The sequence below is a fragment of the Peromyscus eremicus genome, chromosome 1 (assembly GCF_949786415.1).
Source record: "Peromyscus eremicus chromosome 1, PerEre_H2_v1, whole genome shotgun sequence".
Taxonomy (NCBI): domain Eukaryota; kingdom Metazoa; phylum Chordata; class Mammalia; order Rodentia; family Cricetidae; genus Peromyscus; species Peromyscus eremicus.
The window spans coordinates 60,736,840-60,752,669 of record NC_081416.1 but is presented as its reverse complement, the minus strand read 5'-3'; the positions used below and the strand labels follow the sequence as shown (position 1 = coordinate 60,752,669).

Below are 15,830 nucleotides of genomic sequence, written 5' to 3'. Positions count from 1 at the left end.
TCTTGTTTGAGCCGGGCTGTGATGTGGTACAGCTATGTTCAGAGCTCCTTGCTCAGCAGGCTCGTCCCTCTCTGGTGCTTGGCTGTCTCTGATCTATAGTGAGCTGGGCTGTGATGTGGTACAGCTTTGTTCAGAGTCCCCTGCCTGGCAGGCTCGTCCTTCCCTGGTGGCCAGTAGCAGTGTTGTGGGCAGGATGTACAATTCAGGAGAGCGATGAGTAGAAGGGCACTTAGAGCCTGCCAAGCCTGCCCTGGCTGAGTGGAGCTCCCTAACAAGCAGGGCTTTGGGTCATCCTTGAACAGACCTGGAGCTGGGAGATCCCACAGGCCCTGCCAGCAGAGGTCAGCATTGTACTCTGCACACAGCACCCACCTACAGTTCATTCTTCCTGCTGGGAGCTTGAGTGCTGAAGCAGGCCAGGTCTGCCCCTGAATTTGTCAGGAACTGGGAGCCATGAGGTGGCTAGGTAGTCATCAAGATAGGATTTCCTCTGCCTTGACTCTAGGGTACTGGTATTTCTGCCCCACTAGGCCCTCCCCCATGGATCTGGGCTGACTCATGCTCTGGCCTCAAAGTTTCCCTCCTTGAGAAACTTCTTCCAACTTTCCAGCCAGCCATGGCCCACAGCCCCCTCGGCTTCTGGCAACAAGGCGGGACAGCAAGGGTCCCTCTTGGCCGTGTTCTTACCTAGCCCTTCTCTGGGATCCTGCCTCTTGTGGATATGCTTCACTTCATCAGGACTCTCCCAGTAGCTCTAGTGCACACCATCTGCTCGAGAGATGGTTGCCTCTCCCTGGCCTCCCTTGAACCCCAAAGGGTAGCTGAGGGCCAGAGCTCAGCCCTTCCAGCATCTAAAGCCTGAGTGAGCTTCCCTGGCTTCTAATACACCTTCCAGGCCTAGGTGCTACAGGGTGGGCTCATCAGTGGGGTGGTGGCTGTCTCCAAGGGAATATGGAAGATCCTTTGTCCTGGCACATCTAGCCTGCTTCTGCTCTGGTTTTACCACTTGACACCGGGCTCTGATGGGACCACTGGTTGGGATAAGGGATCCTGTGGCTGGTGGTGAGTCTAGATATCCCTAAGCTTGGCTGGCTCCTTACCCAGAAGGTCACCCAGGGCAGGCTGTGCTGTGGCTCCTGTCCCCTTCCTCTCTCTTTATCTCCGTACAGTGGCCTGGGGTTGGCGGGCCATGCTTGGAGGGCTTGCTCGGTGTGGCCAGGCAGCACATGGCCCAGCAGCTGACCTGCATGCATGTGGCCAGGGCAGTAACTCTGTTTTCTCGCTTTGTTCCTGCTATAGTAAAGCAGTGTTCAGTAAAAGCCTGGATATCGCTGAAGCCCATCCCCAATTCAGCAAAGAAGACAGGTATACACCCTGCCCATCCATCCTGTCCTCCCAGCCCCAGATGCAGGACTCCTGCCTGAACCAGGCAGACAGAGGTGGGCCTGGAGGCAGGGCTTTACTAACAGACACTTCCACCTCTCCTTTCTGGGAATGGAATCATCCACCAGGAAGAGCCTGGCCAGCTATGAGGAGGCAAGGAGGGGTGGGGTTGCTGGGGCAAGGCCCATGGCCAGCCCAAAGCAGAGGGCCACATACTCCAGGTTTGCATAGGGCCAGGACAGGGGCACAACCCTGCACCCTGAACAGACCCCCCTTATGGTTACAGGCCTGCTACCCCGTCACTCTTTTGTCCAGACGGCCTTGGGTGCTCTTCCCCCAAGGGCTGGCCAGTTTAAGTGACTGAGTGTCCAAGCCCCTGGCAAGTGACAACAGGCCAGTAACATCTGCTGCCCACTCATGCTGCTGATTGATTGGGCCACATCCTGTTGAGCAGCACACTGCCCCCTGTACCTGCCTGTGCCCCTTCCTGCTTGCCTCTTGCCCACCTGGCTGTCCTCAGGGCTGGAGTCATCTTTCCTACTTTGGACGAGCTGCAGCTCCACTGCAGCATTGCTGGACTGAGGAGAGGTCGATATGGCTCCCATGCTTCCATCTCAGCTTCCCTTCTTCTTCCCTTGTGCCCAGCAATGTGCTCCTATCTGGCATGGTGGGATCAAAGGCCTAGGCCTCACTGCTCATGCCTGCATCCCCTCTCCCATCTCCTGGTATGACCATCTCCATCTTCTCAGGGCCTGGCTCCTAGCTGTACACCTGGACCTTTGTCCCAGTAGGGAGCCCTGGTACCACTTTGACCCAGGCATGCTGCCCTGACCATGGGTCACCAATGTTTCTTGGGTTCCTTTAGCAGTGGGTGGAGAGACTCGGAGGTCATGGACACAGGGCTCTGCTCACAGGTGCTCGAGGTGAGAGTTGCCCAGGCAGGAATCAGAGACCCATTGTGTATAGTCTGGCTCCTGGTGGGCAGGCCGGGGCAGTGCAAGCTGGTCTAGTGCTCTTCTGTCCTCTTTCCTCCTGTGGCTGTACCCCACCCCCACTTTTCCCACCCAAGATGGCAGGTCCCACTGCCAAGGGTGAACCAGTGCTTTTGTGTCCTTTCATGGTGAGCTGGATGGAAGGCCTGGTCTCTGACCTGCAGAGCAGCTGTGCTACCATGTTGCAGTGAACACACAGGGCTAGCACCTGCCCCTAGCTATTTGCAGGCTAGGTCTTCAGCCTGGTGGGGTAATAGTGGGTTAAGATGAAGGCTGTGGAATGGTCCTGGGCTTCTCTTGTGGGTAGCGGTGGATGTGAAAGGACTGGGCAAGTGCCCAGGTAGTGAACCACATACTGGACGTTGTACAGTACAGCCTTGGAGAGGCTGGACTTGGGTACCAGGGTCATGGGATGCATGAGGCTATATCTAGTTCACGGGAATCCTCTATTGCGTGTCCTTGCACCTCTGTCCACACAGTGTCTATGGACTGCTGTTGAGAGCCCCTTAGTACCTTTTCATGTGCCTGGTCTGGGGTCGCTGGTGGGTGGCCTGGGGTCGCTGGTGGGTGGCTCGTCTGAGTGGAGAGGAGCCCCAGGAACCTTGGCTGGATACCGATGGTGACTGCCAAGGTCAGCAGGATAATCCCTGACACAGCTGTGCCTCCAGAAACCTTTCTGGGCATGGTAGGAGCCTTGGAGCTCTGGGCCAGTACCCCAGGCCTCCTGAAAAGGCTACCTAGGGGACAGGAGCTTGGAGCCCTCTCCTGCTGAATCAATACTCTGCTTTGCACCCCCAGGTCTCGATCCATCAGTGGTGCGTCCTCAGGCCTTTCCACAAGTCCACTCAGCAGTCCTCGGGTGAGTGACTACCCCACCTAAGCCTTAGGTTACAGGGCTAGCCTCAGGAAATAAAAAAAAAAAAAAGGAGCCCCAGCCAAAGTACCCGGGGGTGGGGAACAGGGCCTCCACAGACTGGGAAGTAGCCCCCCTCCCTGCCTTGCACACAGGCCTCCTTTGTGGGCACCCTCCTGGCTGCTTTTCTGATGCTGGGCGCTGGCTAACTGCATGTTCTTTTGTTTTGTGTTGTCCGTTTTTGTGTGTCACTTGTTTTCTTTTGTGGCAAACCCTCCCCTTGCCTGCCCCCTCCCTCCGGTCCTGCTTGGGGTCCTGCTTGAATGATTTTGCTGATCCTGGCTGCTGTGTGTGCATGTGGGTGGGGTGGGCATGGGCTCCACTTCGCGGTCACCCCTCCTGCCCCTACTCTGCGCCACCATAGCCTGTTAGGAAGTTCGTCCTGCCCCCTCTGCCCCCTGAGCTTCCCCATGTGGCCTGCCCCCCGGCCACTTCCTCGGAGCCTGAAGCTTGTCGGAGTGCCTCTCGGCCGGGACACATCCTCTCTCCACAGGCCGCCCTGCGGCCCAACCCCAAGACTCAGACCTTGCCGTGCAAGGCCAAGCTGACTGACAAGCCGCTGCAGGGCACCAAGTCCAATCCGCTCCCGGCCTGCACCCAGACCCGGCCTCCTGGAGCCAGCCTTGGCCCTCCACTGGCCCTGTCCCCTGGGCCCCCGACCCTGCCGGCCCCTGCTCGGCTCCTGCCAACTGGGACTGAATCAAACGCCAAATCTGTCCCCACCATACAGGTGACCCCTCACCCCTCACCAAGGGGTAGTCCCCTTCCTACCCCCAAAGGGACGCCTGTCCACACGCCAAAGGAGAGCCCAGCTGGCACACCCAACCCCACACCACCATCCAGTCCTAGTGTTGGAGGGGTGCCCTGGCGGACACGGCTCAACTCCATCAAGAACAGCTTCCTGGGCTCACCTCGCTTCCACCGCCGGAAACTGCAAGGTTAGCATGGATGTGGGGCTGGTTAGGTGGTGGGATCTGCATAGGGGGGTCCTGCACTGCTGAGATGGAACATGCTTACAGCTGGCAGGTCTGTGGGCCTCTCCACAAGTCTCCGAGTCTGCCCTGTACCCTCTCTTGTCCCAGGCCCCATTCTGTCATTTTCTGAGCAGCAGTTATGTTCAGTGAGGCCTTTTGGGTGGTCAGGAAGTCTATAGGTCCTGGCCTGTGGTGGGGCCAGTTCTCTGCTCAGGGGGCGGGGTGGGGGCGGGGGAGGTTGGAGAGGCACAATGGGATTTACGCACCAGAGCATGGACAGCGCACTGGGCCAGGGGGCCAAATGGACACAACCTGCAGCGCTCACCCAGCCTTGCCCTTGTCCTTTCCTGTACACAGTTCCCACGCCAGAGGAGATGTCCAACCTGACCCCAGAGTCCTCTCCAGAGTAAGTGGCTTTGCGTGAGGCTGGTGAGAGAGAGACCTAGGATCTTTCCTGCTGGGCAGGGGTAACCACCTGAGGGCTTTTGGTCCCTGGCCTGAACCCCTTGGGTCTGACCTAGCCCATGAGTTTTTATGAACTTTAGGTCCTGTCCACATGAGGAATGCCAGTGGTAGACATGTCCTCTGAGGAATCTGAAGTTGGCTAGAAGCAAGTGACTGTGCCCTGGCCTTCCCAGGAGTCTAAGGGATCACAGGGATGGTTTGGACACAGGAGAAACGGGATTGTGCTGAGGAGAAAAGACAGCTACAAGATGTAGGGCCCAGGTAGAGCACCAGTAGCCTGGTTGGCTTGTGATGCTTGCGGAGAGGGAGAATTGGCAGAGGCCTGGGACAGACAGAGTACCTCTACCCTTCAGCTGGAGGAAAGGGAATATAGGTGGGCCCAGTGTTGCCACCCTACAAATGCTGAATGCCCGTATAGTGTGGCTTCTTCGTGTCTTTCACAGTGGCCTCTCAGTAATCACCTCCTTGGTAGCTACTGGTGTGAAAGTGTGAAAATGTCGTGTGACCGAGGTGGGGGGAAGCATGGCGTATATCATTGTAGCTCTACAACCTCACACAGTGGCCAGATAAGAAGAAAGGCCTCAGTTGTGTTGCCAGTACTCAGTAAGGACCTATTGGAGGTTGCTTGCTCTGTGCTAACCCACTGGGAGCAGTGTCTGCAGAGGTAATTGCTGTGCAGGCTTTTTGTCCAGGTGGAGGTCAGAGGCGCCTGCCCTGAGGTTCTGGGAGCACAGGGCCATTTTTGCCTAGGTTAGGCCTTTATGTTGCTCTGACCAAAGGTTTTGGAGGTATACTTATAAATACTGTTTTTTCCCTAGAAAAGTAGAAAATCTGTGACTAGCTTAAGGCCAGTGAGAAAGGCCTTGGCCTTCCACACCACCTCCTCCTTGATCAAGATCCTCTGGAAGCTTTGTTCTCACCCTCCCCCAGCCCTGCACAGTGGCCCAGGAGAGCTAAGGTCTTAGCGCCCTCCTTTTCTCTCACAAGCCAGTTCCTCATTGGTCATGGCCTCCACAGAACTATAACCAGGAGAGGAGAGGTAGCTCAGGAACTGGCTCCCTTGGTCATCCGTGATCTCGGGCCAGCTGGCTAGAAGCCGTGGGAGCTGCAGCAGTCTATAGAAATCACTCTTCCAGAGCCTTTCCCTCCAGAGCCTTCAGCTGTTAGCTGGGGCCCACTAAGCTGAATGATTTTTGCCCTCTGACCTAGGTAGGCCCTTCTCTCATGCAGCCCACACCCAGAATTCTGTGTGCCCAGGCTAGCATTAGGGCCCAGCAATATGGACACCAGAGCTCTGTTATGGGCTTTGTCACCCTGTGCCATGCAATCCCCTCTGATCCTCTGGCTTTTTTCAGACATGGCCATGTCTCACATGCCATACCAGACAAATTGCTTGCACCTATGATTTTCATCCAGAAGCTCTACCTGTGTTTTTCCAGAACCACATTGCTGGTCTCTAGACATAGGTAGGGCCTGCCCAAGGGACATTTACACACAGGACTGGACAGAGCTGACAGCTGAAGCACAGAGGGGCTGGGGGGGGGGGTGTCTATGTCTGCTACAGAGGCAAAAGACCCACCCCAGAAATGAACAAGGTGGCAGTCACACAGCCAGGAAAATCTACACTCAGCCTAGGTGAACAGAGGCCTGTGCTTCCCAGCACAGATATTCTTGTTCATGCTAGCCACATGCTAACCCTGTCCCTGAACACCAGTGTGCTTCTGTGGCCACTTCCCCAGTTTCCAGCCTCTGAGTCACTGATACAGGGATATCTCTGGGGGTGCTGACTGTGCCCCCACTGCAGCTATACCAGGCAGTCGAAGTCTGCCTGGCCATGTTGCCTGGGAGTTGCCATGAGTGAGCCTGCAGCTCGCCCCCCCCCCAACCCTCCAAACCCCCACCCCAGGATCTATGGAACAGGCATCTAGCAATGACTTGACTGGACATCCTGCTTTCTGTTCTCAAGGCTGCAAGCCAAGTGTCAATGGGCTGTGGTGGTCTCTAGGGCTAGGAAAGAATCTCTTCCAGTTGCCCATGGTGGTGGCTTGGGTTGGGGTCTCTGCAGATGTTGGTGGGAAGCCTGTCAGCAAGTTGGTAAGAGCTTCAGCTGTGCCTATGATTAGTTGGTAGGGCCCTGCATGTGAGGCTGGGAAGTTTGATATCTGCCTTCCATCCCCTTGGATTGCCATTTCCAGCCCCTGAAGCCAAAGGATTCTACATAAGAGTCAAGTATTCACAACTTAGGAGATGGTGTATACAGCGAGGAGTGGCGCAGTGGGCAGGGGTGGTACTGGTGTATGCTGGCCGGACAGCTGAGGTCAGCTAGGCAGTAGTGGAGTGGTGGCCAAGCACTATGTCAAGCTATCATGGGAAGAAAACAAGTCCTGTGGGCAGTGTATGCCAGACCTGGATGAGGCTGTGGCTGTGAGAGCTCAGGGCAGGGCCTTCTGTAACTGACTCTGAGGGTCTGCCAGGGATCTTATTCCACAAGCTGGGGTGTGGAGCCACATAATCTTTACCTGACCCCAGAGAGCCCCACCAGACTCTGTAGCATGCACCGGGAACATTTCTACCAGGAAGCTGGAGAGCATGCTTCTCCAAAATTTAGGGCCCAAATCGAGGGTGAGACCTAGACACTCTCCTGTTCCATGCTCTATCCAGTGGAATGTCCAACAAGTGCCACTCAGACATCTCTATAGGAGTCAAGGACTTGTGGTTGGGTGTGTGTTGGGGTGAAATTTATAGTTAAGGACATAGGATTGGGGTTAGGGTTGTAGGGTGAAGGTTGGGACAAGAGGTCCATGTTAAAAACATGGAGTCTGGGTTAGTGACATAGGGTTCAGGCTGAGGATACAGGTCTAGGTTTATGGATATTGGGGGAAGGTTAGGGGTTATGGTTAGGGAAGTTTGGTGATGGTTAAGGATTTTGGTTGTTATGGTAAAAAGGTATTTGGTTAGGTTTTGTCTTGTTTGTGGGGTAAGTTTAGAGGTGGGGGTTGCCCTTAGTGTTGGATTGTGGAGTTGGGGGAGTGGTGTGGTCAAGTTAGCATTAGGGCCACAGGGCTGGTCTGGGTCGTTGGGAGCACCAGCACTGCTCTGCAGTGGAGGCTCTACTGCCCCAGCCCCTACGGAGGTTGCAGGAATGGACCAGGCATCACAGTCCCATCATCGCAGCCTCTGCTCTGCCTAGGCTGGCCAAGAAATCGTGGTTTGGGAACTTCATCAACCTCGAGAAGGAGGAGCAGATCTTTGTGGTGATCAAGGACAAGCCCCTGAGCTCCATCAAGGCTGACATCGTTCATGCCTTCCTTTCGGTGAGGTTACAGCAGAGCCAGGTGGAAACCCTCACTCATGGGCCCAGCCTCCAGGCAGACCACAGGACCTCTCACTCCCACTAACTCTGGACACCCACCTGTCCTTATGTTCTTCTGCCTGGACCACCACTGTCTACCTAGGCCTTCAACTTGCTGGGAGCTGCACAGCACCTCTGGGAGTGGGGAGCTGCCTGTGGCTGGGGTGTGCTGGTCTTCAGGTGAAACCTCCCTGAGACTGAGGGTGAAGCACAGGTAGCCACATAAATTAAAAAGAGGCTGTGAGCCTGTGGGATCTGTGTGGGTTCTGATAACACCCAGTTAACATCTAGAGGCCCAGAGTCTGTTTCCCATATTATTTCCTGATTTGAAGTCTGTGACCTCCTGTCGCCCCCAACCTTCCTGAAGAGACTGGGGTTCTCAGAAAACATGGGGCACCTCTATGTTCTAAGGAGCAGAAAGGCACCTAAAGACTGGAGATGAGACTTTCCAGCCAGGATATGAACTCCCAGAGTACCCTCAGAATTGACTCTGTCCCTCCTGTGTAGGGCTGCCTTATGCTGGGCTGGGCCTCTCTAGGACTTTCCTCAGCTTGTACCTCCCACCCCAGGACCTCAATATGCTGACTTTGGCCCAGGGAAGTCATCTTTCCAATGGTTATCCATCAGAAGGTGCCTGCCTTATTCCAAGATAGGTCCTGCTCCAAGGTGCCCTTGCCTTTCTGCCCTAGAATCTTCAAACTACTATATCTGTGGCTACAGTTGAAGGATTTCCTTGGTCCCCTGGGGACAGCTGAGAATGTCTGCTGGAGGACTCAAACCAGGGAAGGCCATTCCCAATAGAGTGCTCACCTTGAGGTTGGCCAGACTCTTGGCCTGCTGTGTCTCCTTAGCACTCCTACCCTTTGACCTGAGTCTGTCTCTTCCTCACTTCCACCCATTACACCCCTTCACAAGGCCCCTGGGTCACCAGGCCAGCCTGGGGCCCCCAGCACTTCCCCATGGTGGCTAGTCCTGTATACTGGGGTGACCCTCTCTGCTTTCTAGTTCTGCTCTTGCTGCTGTCAAGTGCATGACAAGTGCATGTCAAGTGCAAGTGACCAGTCCTCAGGGCTGTGGACTCACACACAGCCCACAGCCACAGAAGGCCCATAGCTTTCCTGATCACTACCGTGATGCTCCGCTATTCCTGTCCCTGACTCAGGGTTCTAAGGCCATCTAACCCCTTCCAGTTTAGGGTTTTCTGTGGGAAACCCAGGAGAGAGGCTAGTGTACACCCTGGCTGGCTGAGCAAGGGGGCTCTGAAGTTTCTGTTAGTCTTCTGTTGTTATACTTGGTTCTTAAAACTGGAGATGACTTGGAGGGCTGGGTTTGTGTCTGGTGCCCACATAGTGCTGGCTCTTCTGAGGTCACCTCCCCAGAGGTCCAGGAGTGAGGCCTGCTGGTAGGCTGCGCTCACGTCCAACCTGTGCACACTGCAGATACCCAGCCTCAGCCACAGCGTTATCTCCCAGACAAGCTTCCGGGCCGAATATAAGGCAACAGGGGGCCCAGCGGTGTTCCAGAAGCCAGTAAAGTTCCAGGTGGATATCACCTACACTGAGGGTGGAGAGGCCCAGAAGGAGAATGGCATCTACTCAGTCACATTCACACTGCTCTCAGGTAAGCCAGCTCACTTGGTGGCTATGTTTGACCCTCACTGGTCCTGCCAGTGCCCTGACTGCCAGTCTTCCCCCAGGCCCCAGTCGCCGCTTCAAGAGGGTGGTGGAGACCATCCAGGCCCAGCTGCTGAGCACTCATGACCAGCCATCAGCCCAGCACCTGTCAGGTGAGGTGGGGGCTTGGCATAGCATCTATGGCTAGTGCTGCTTGGATGGGAGGTATGAGGACTGATATGGCCTCCTACTCTGACGGATGCCCACCTCCCTGCCCTGAGCAGTGCTGCACCCCTCAGGGAGCAGGGCCCCTCCCAGGGCATGGTGGGCTGCATCACACTGAAAGGCGCCTCTTGTCCACCGTAGAACCACCCCCGCCAGCGCCAGGACTAAGCTGGGGTGCTGGGCTTAAGGGCCAGAAGGTGGCCACCAGCTACGAGAGTAGCCTCTGACGCTGGCAGGTAAGGTGTCCGGCCTGCTGCCGGGGAGGGGAGGGGCTGCGGGCAGGGCCTCCTGCAAGAGCCAGGCTTGCCCTAAGAGGGGTGCCCTGTGGCCACTCACCTGGCCTGGCTCCGGACAGGCCTGCAGGCTCAGCACCCAGGCAGCTAGACATGAGGGCAGCCTGAGCAGGCTCTGGGAGTAGGGCCCAAGGCCTTAATCCTTGGGGCTCCCCCTGAAATGCCCTACAAAGGCTGGGACTTGCCACCTCCATGCCACTGACCACCAGAGCTCTGCCTTAAGCAGGATGGGGTCTGAGGCTCTGGTCCTAGCATGGTGCTAAGAAAGGCACCTGGGCTGCTGGTGTCTATGGGAGGAGGTAGTGCCTGTGTGTCTGGCCCTATGCATAGGCATACACATGGGACCTGTGTGTCAGAATAATAGCTAGGATAGAGTCCGGGCTATCTTTTAGCAAAGGGACAGACTGATGGATGGTGTATGGCATGGGGCTACTTAGACACTCTTGAGAAGTCTAGAAGAGATGGGATGTGGCTCGGGGCCAGCTTCTCTGAGCCCTATTCCCAGCTTACTGTCTCCACATCTGGGGCCTGTTAGAGTCACTTCGAGTGCGTGCATGCGTGCGTGCGTGCGTGCGTGTGTGTGTGTAGGTCCTTTCCACCTGTTCCTCATCTCATTCCATCCTCATTCCATCGCCTGTAGATGTGCTCCCAACATGGGCCTTATCATCTGGCAGGCGGGGCTGGAGCCCCAGCAGCCCTGGTCTCATTCAGCTGTCCACTCTTCTCGAGCAGGCAGGGCCAGATGCTCCTGTAGGCACTTGTACTTCAGTCTTGTCTTCCTGGGGCTTTAGGCCTCCATCCTGGAAGGAGGAAAACGGGCTGGGGAATAGCAATAGTAGTGGGAAACTGAGGGCAAGAAATGACAGGCAGTGTCTGAGGCAGAGGCAGCCCAGGGCTGTTTAAGGCAAGTAAATCCAGGGTCTAGCATGCGCTGAGGTTCTGATCATGGTGACCACTCAGACACTGCAACCCTCCTGTACTCCTGAGTATCCTCTGAGATGTTCTGTCATAGCCCTACCCAGTGTCATGTCCCAGGTGTTGCAGGGAATATGGTGGGTGTGGCCTGTACACAGGACCCACCCACCAGTTCTACTCAGTCAGCCCTATCAGTGCCAGAACCTACCTTAGAGACTGTTGGGCACCACCCACTCTTGGATCTCAGCTTGTGCCCCTGATACCTTCCCATTGTGTCCCTGTGTCCTGGGCCCTTGTCCCGTGAGCTTGGCTCCAGAGTCTAGCATGCTGAAGTGGGCAGAAATAGACCTCCGGGATACCTGGGGACCATTCAGACAGGGACCCCACTCAGGGAGAGGAGGCTGGGAACGAATGAGTAGGCCCAATGGACATGCCCCATCCAGGTCTTCTGATGTCAGCAGGCCTAGCATAGTGGGAGAGATGGGTAAATGGGAGCCAGTGGTGGTGAGGTACAGGCACTGTACAGGTGGCCTGTTAAACAGTGCCAGAGCAAGAGGCTTACCCAGCCCAGGGGAGACAGGCCCACAAGGGGGAAAGACCACTTCCAGTCTTCTGGCTTTGGCTATTGGAGGGTAACCATCCACCATCTGCCTGGCTCCCACCCAGTTGTAGTCATAGGCCTACTCTGACCTAGATCCTAGCTCTCAGCTCTGCTCCTTCCAAACCCAACACTTCCCTGGGCCTGCCTGTTTTCTCACCCTGTCTCTGCAGACTCGGCTCCCCTTTCTGCCAGCCAATATTCTTAGGCCCTCTCTACTCATAGCCCTGCTCTTCTATGAGCCCCAATCCCTCTGGACTCTGTTCACCCCTGGCTCCAGCCTTCTCAGGGTCCTGCCCCCTCCCACCCTGGCTGGCCACAGGTTGCCAACCAGCCCCAGGTAGCAGGTGGGCAGCCTGTTTACTGTCTCCCTCCCTCTTTCCATTCTGTGCTCCAGACACCACTAACTGTATGGAAGTGATGACGGGGCGGCTTTCCAAATGTGGTAAGAACCCCTCATGCTCACTTGGCCCCCAGCCTGCCACTTCCACTGCGTGCCCCCACAGCCTACCCTGATTAGTGCTGTCCCACTGTCCCTGGACTGTCCTGAGTCCCCTGTGTATGCACAGGCAGTGGACTACCCACCACCCCTGGGCCCCATCTTCTACCAAGAGTGGTCTTAACCACTCACTTCCTGCTGCCCATTTCTACAATCAGGCCAGGCTGAGGAGGGACTTCAATGCTCAGAGCAGGAAAAGGTCTTTGTGCTTGAGGCCCACAAAGGTCCTATATGTAAAAGCACTGCCTATATGTAGCACTGCCCTGGAGGGCAAGTGGACACCTGTCCATAGACCATGCCAGTCAGAAGAGGAGGGGTATCTAGTACTGGGCTCAGATTGGTGTCAAGTTAGAGAACAGAACTGAGGGATCCAATTGGCACAGCTGGGTAGTGAGCACAGGCCCAGGAGGGTGGAGGGTCACCCATTACTTCTGCCCTCCAGGACCAGAAACCCAGCTGTGGCTGCCTGTCCCCAGCTCCCTGCCTGCCCGCCAACCATTCATCTTGTCTGTCTGCTGCTAAGCTGTCTGTGCTAGCCAGGGCCAGGCTCTCCCTGTATGCTGCTGGTCACTGGCTCTGGCCACCCTTTCTGAGAGCAATCATTACCCACAGAGCAGCAGCCAACCCCAGGGTCTGACTCAGCCCTGGTCTTTCCATTGCTCTTTCTACTCCTGGGGTTGGCCAGCTTACGTGACACTTGGGAAGGGAGGCCCAGGGCCTTCAGAGCTACACTGGGTGAGGGAGGAATCTCACTGCCAGTGCTGGGCCTCAGTTCTCAGAAGCAGCCCCCAGGTCCCATGCTACTTTGAAGGTATGGAGGGTCCAAGGGTCTATCCCACAGCCAACAGCCCCTCCCACTGCATTGCTCCTGGCACTAGGGACCCACTGGCCGCCTGCCCACCCTGCTTGCTACCCGCCTGTCCTTGCTCTGCCATTCCATCTGACTTCATCTCGTTGGGTTTTTCTTTCTCTTGTCAAGGCCCCTTCGTTCATTTGTTTGTTCTTTCTCTCCTTCCCTCCCTCTCTCCCCTCCCCCTTTTTCTTTTCTTTTCTCTCTTTTTGTCTTCTGTTCTGTGTACCCAGGCACCCCATTGAGTAACTTCTTTGACGTAATTAAACAACTTTTTTCAGACGAGAAGAATGGGCAGGCGGCCCAGGCCCCCTGCACACCCGCCAAGCGGAGTGCCCACGGCCCCCTGGGTGACTCCGCGGCCGCTGGCCCTGGAGGGGACACCGAGTACCCGATGGGCAAGGACATGGCCAAGATGGGGCCGCCCGCCGCCCACCGTGAGCAGCCTTAGACACTAGTCCCTCCCCAGCACAGCACAGCACAGCACAGCACAGCACAGCACTGACTGTGGCCTTCTGCCGCCCTGTGTGGACCAGGCCCCACCTGCCTGCCCAGAACTTGTCTCAAGCCTGGGAGGAAAGGAGAGTGGCCAGGGCGTGGCCCGCAGGCTGGGCTGCTGGGCTTGCTCTCTTTTCTCTCTTGCGGTCTGTCTCTGCCTGTCTCTGACAGCATCGCTTGTTTCCGCTCTGATACCAGGAATTATCCCGAAAAGTTAACATGTCACCTCCACGAGGCCATCCTCTGTGCTGCGTGTGGACACTGGCTGACTGAAGGCAGCTGCTGCGGACCACCCTCCTCCTCCTCCTCCTCCTCCTCCTCCTCCTCCTCCTCCTCCTGCTGCTGCTGCTGGGCAGAGAGGCTAGCCCACTGTCCACCACCTCTGCCCGTTCCCTGGCAGCTCTGCATGGCCCAAGGGAGGAGGGCCTGACTCCCAGGGGACTCTTCTTCTAGCCCAGCCACCCTGGACTCCCAGTGACCAGACCCTTGACAGGGATAACCTGTCCACCATCTTCCAGGGTAGGGGACCATGGTGGGTGAAGCAGTGGGAATGGATTGTCCTCCACGCCACATCTGGAGGCCTCCTGGGCCACTCACCTCGCCTTTTCACACTTTGGCCTCACCAGGGCCACCTCTTCTCATCTGCATCCATTGCTCCACCTTGTCAGGCTGCAGAGCTCCGGTTGTGATGGTTCTCTCGGGCTGAAGTGGAAATAAGAGAGCTGGGTGCTCCAGAGCTGCCTGGGCTGGCCAAGCTGTGGAGGCTGGGCTGAGACCAGTATTATTTATTTGCTGTTTTAATTTATTGAGTTTCTTTATGTCTCTGTTCTCTGTTCAGGGAAGGGGGAGCAGCAGCAGCACCCTCCTGCCGTCTGTCTGTCTGTTCTGTCTGTCTGACTTGGGCAGGGTGTGTCTGGAGCCCAGGTTCCCTCTAAGGACAGAGCCGTTGTGGGGCTGGGAACGGTGGGGAGCCAGCCAGTGGATGCAGCACTGGCAAGCTACTGTAAACTTTAAAAGAATTCCTGCAAGATATTTTTATAAACTTTCTTTTCTTGGTTGTTTTTGGAAAAGGGCGTGGGGTCGGGCCGCTGGGGCAGAGCTAGAGTTTGTGTTTCGACTCCTTGCTCTTGGCTATTTCTATACACATATACATATATATATATATATATATTTAAAGAACGATGTGGTTAGCTCTGTCCCGGGTTGTTTTATTACTACTTAGCAGCAGCTCCAGTTCCACACGAGGGCTCAGGATACAGGGCGTCAGCTTGCACTGGCCAACTGTGCCTGCTTCCCAGAGGTACTGCCCAGTACTTCTCTGCTGCACCAGGCTGAGGGTGATCTTGGTTTGGTGTCTGAGCGAGAAGGCCCTGAGCTGGCACCCTACTCACACACAGGATGGCAGGGGTACCTCGGGGCTTTTTAAAAATTAAAATAAAAAAGTTAAAAAAAAAATCAAAGCCAGAAATGGAGTTAGCAATGTGCTCTGCAGTGGGTTCCTCCTGGAGGTGGTGAGGGCAAAGGGCCCACACCACTGCCTGCTGCCCACTGAAGCCCACCTCACTTCCCTCATCCCCAGCTTCTGTCTGTGTTCCGTTCTGTCTGGCTGAGCCAGTCCCTCCCAGCTGGCCCAAGGTGCCCAGCGTAGCAGCAGGAGGGGCCGGGGGGCAGGTTTCATGCATGCCTTTGCTCTTCCCCTCATGTACAGATTTTAATGCTTCTATTACATTCAACCACCATAGGCTGGGATTCCCATACATAGGGCAAAATCAAACACCTATAACAACAGCAAAGCCACGCAGTACAAGTGGGAAGGAACTTATCCACGGAGTCAGGATACTGAAAGCAATACCTCTTGTTAGCCTTCCTCTTTTGTACTTTGGACACACGCGGACTCGCAGACATCACAGAAATGGACAAGCCCCATCTGGTGTAACCCCTGTCAAATAACTGTGAGCAATTTCAGTTCTGGAACAATAAATTCCTTCCATAAAGACACATGATGCAAGGTCTCCGTCCGGGCTGGGTGGGAATGGGAAAGGGCACAGGATGTCTGGAAGTGGCTCTTGTCCCCAACTTGTACCTGTTTGGGCTGTGCTCAGGGAAGAGGTCCACCCCTGGAATGGGGTCTGTTAAACAGACTAGGGTGTTGCCCTAGGCTTTTCCACCAGGGATGGGTTTCCTGAGAACCAGAGCTAGGGAAAGAGCAGTCTAGAGACAGGCTGGCAAGGAGCTCTGCCAGGAAGATACTACAAGTGAC

At 55.9% G+C, this 15,830-nt stretch overlaps 1 protein-coding gene across 7 annotated transcripts in view; it reads left to right on the top strand.

The window, feature by feature from the left end:
• Positions 1–15,568, top strand: part of Brsk2 (BR serine/threonine kinase 2) — a 54,796-nt gene extending 39,228 nt beyond the window's left edge. The window contains exons 13-22 of one of the 7 annotated variants that reach the window (XR_009379477.1): positions 1,300–1,365; positions 3,174–3,234; positions 4,019–4,226; positions 4,620–4,668; positions 7,918–8,041; positions 9,519–9,699; positions 9,776–9,865; positions 10,059–10,153; positions 12,121–12,168; positions 13,769–15,568. Coding sequence is in view for 3 of the 7 variants with exons in the window: in XM_059264341.1 (XP_059120324.1) it covers positions 1,300–1,365; positions 3,174–3,234; positions 3,653–4,226; positions 4,620–4,668; positions 7,918–8,041; positions 9,519–9,699; positions 9,776–9,865; positions 12,121–12,168; positions 13,769–13,788 (1,213 nt within the window). In the remaining 4 variants the exon portion in view is untranslated. Of the gene's footprint in view, positions 1–1,299; positions 1,366–3,173; positions 3,235–3,652; positions 4,227–4,619; positions 4,669–7,917; positions 8,042–9,518; positions 9,700–9,775; positions 9,866–10,058; positions 10,154–12,120; positions 12,169–13,305 lie in introns of all 7 variants that reach the window. The other 6 variants (XR_009379467.1, XR_009379478.1, XR_009379476.1 and 3 more) reach the window with 6 other exon arrangements.
• Positions 15,569–15,830: the final 262 nt, after the last annotated feature.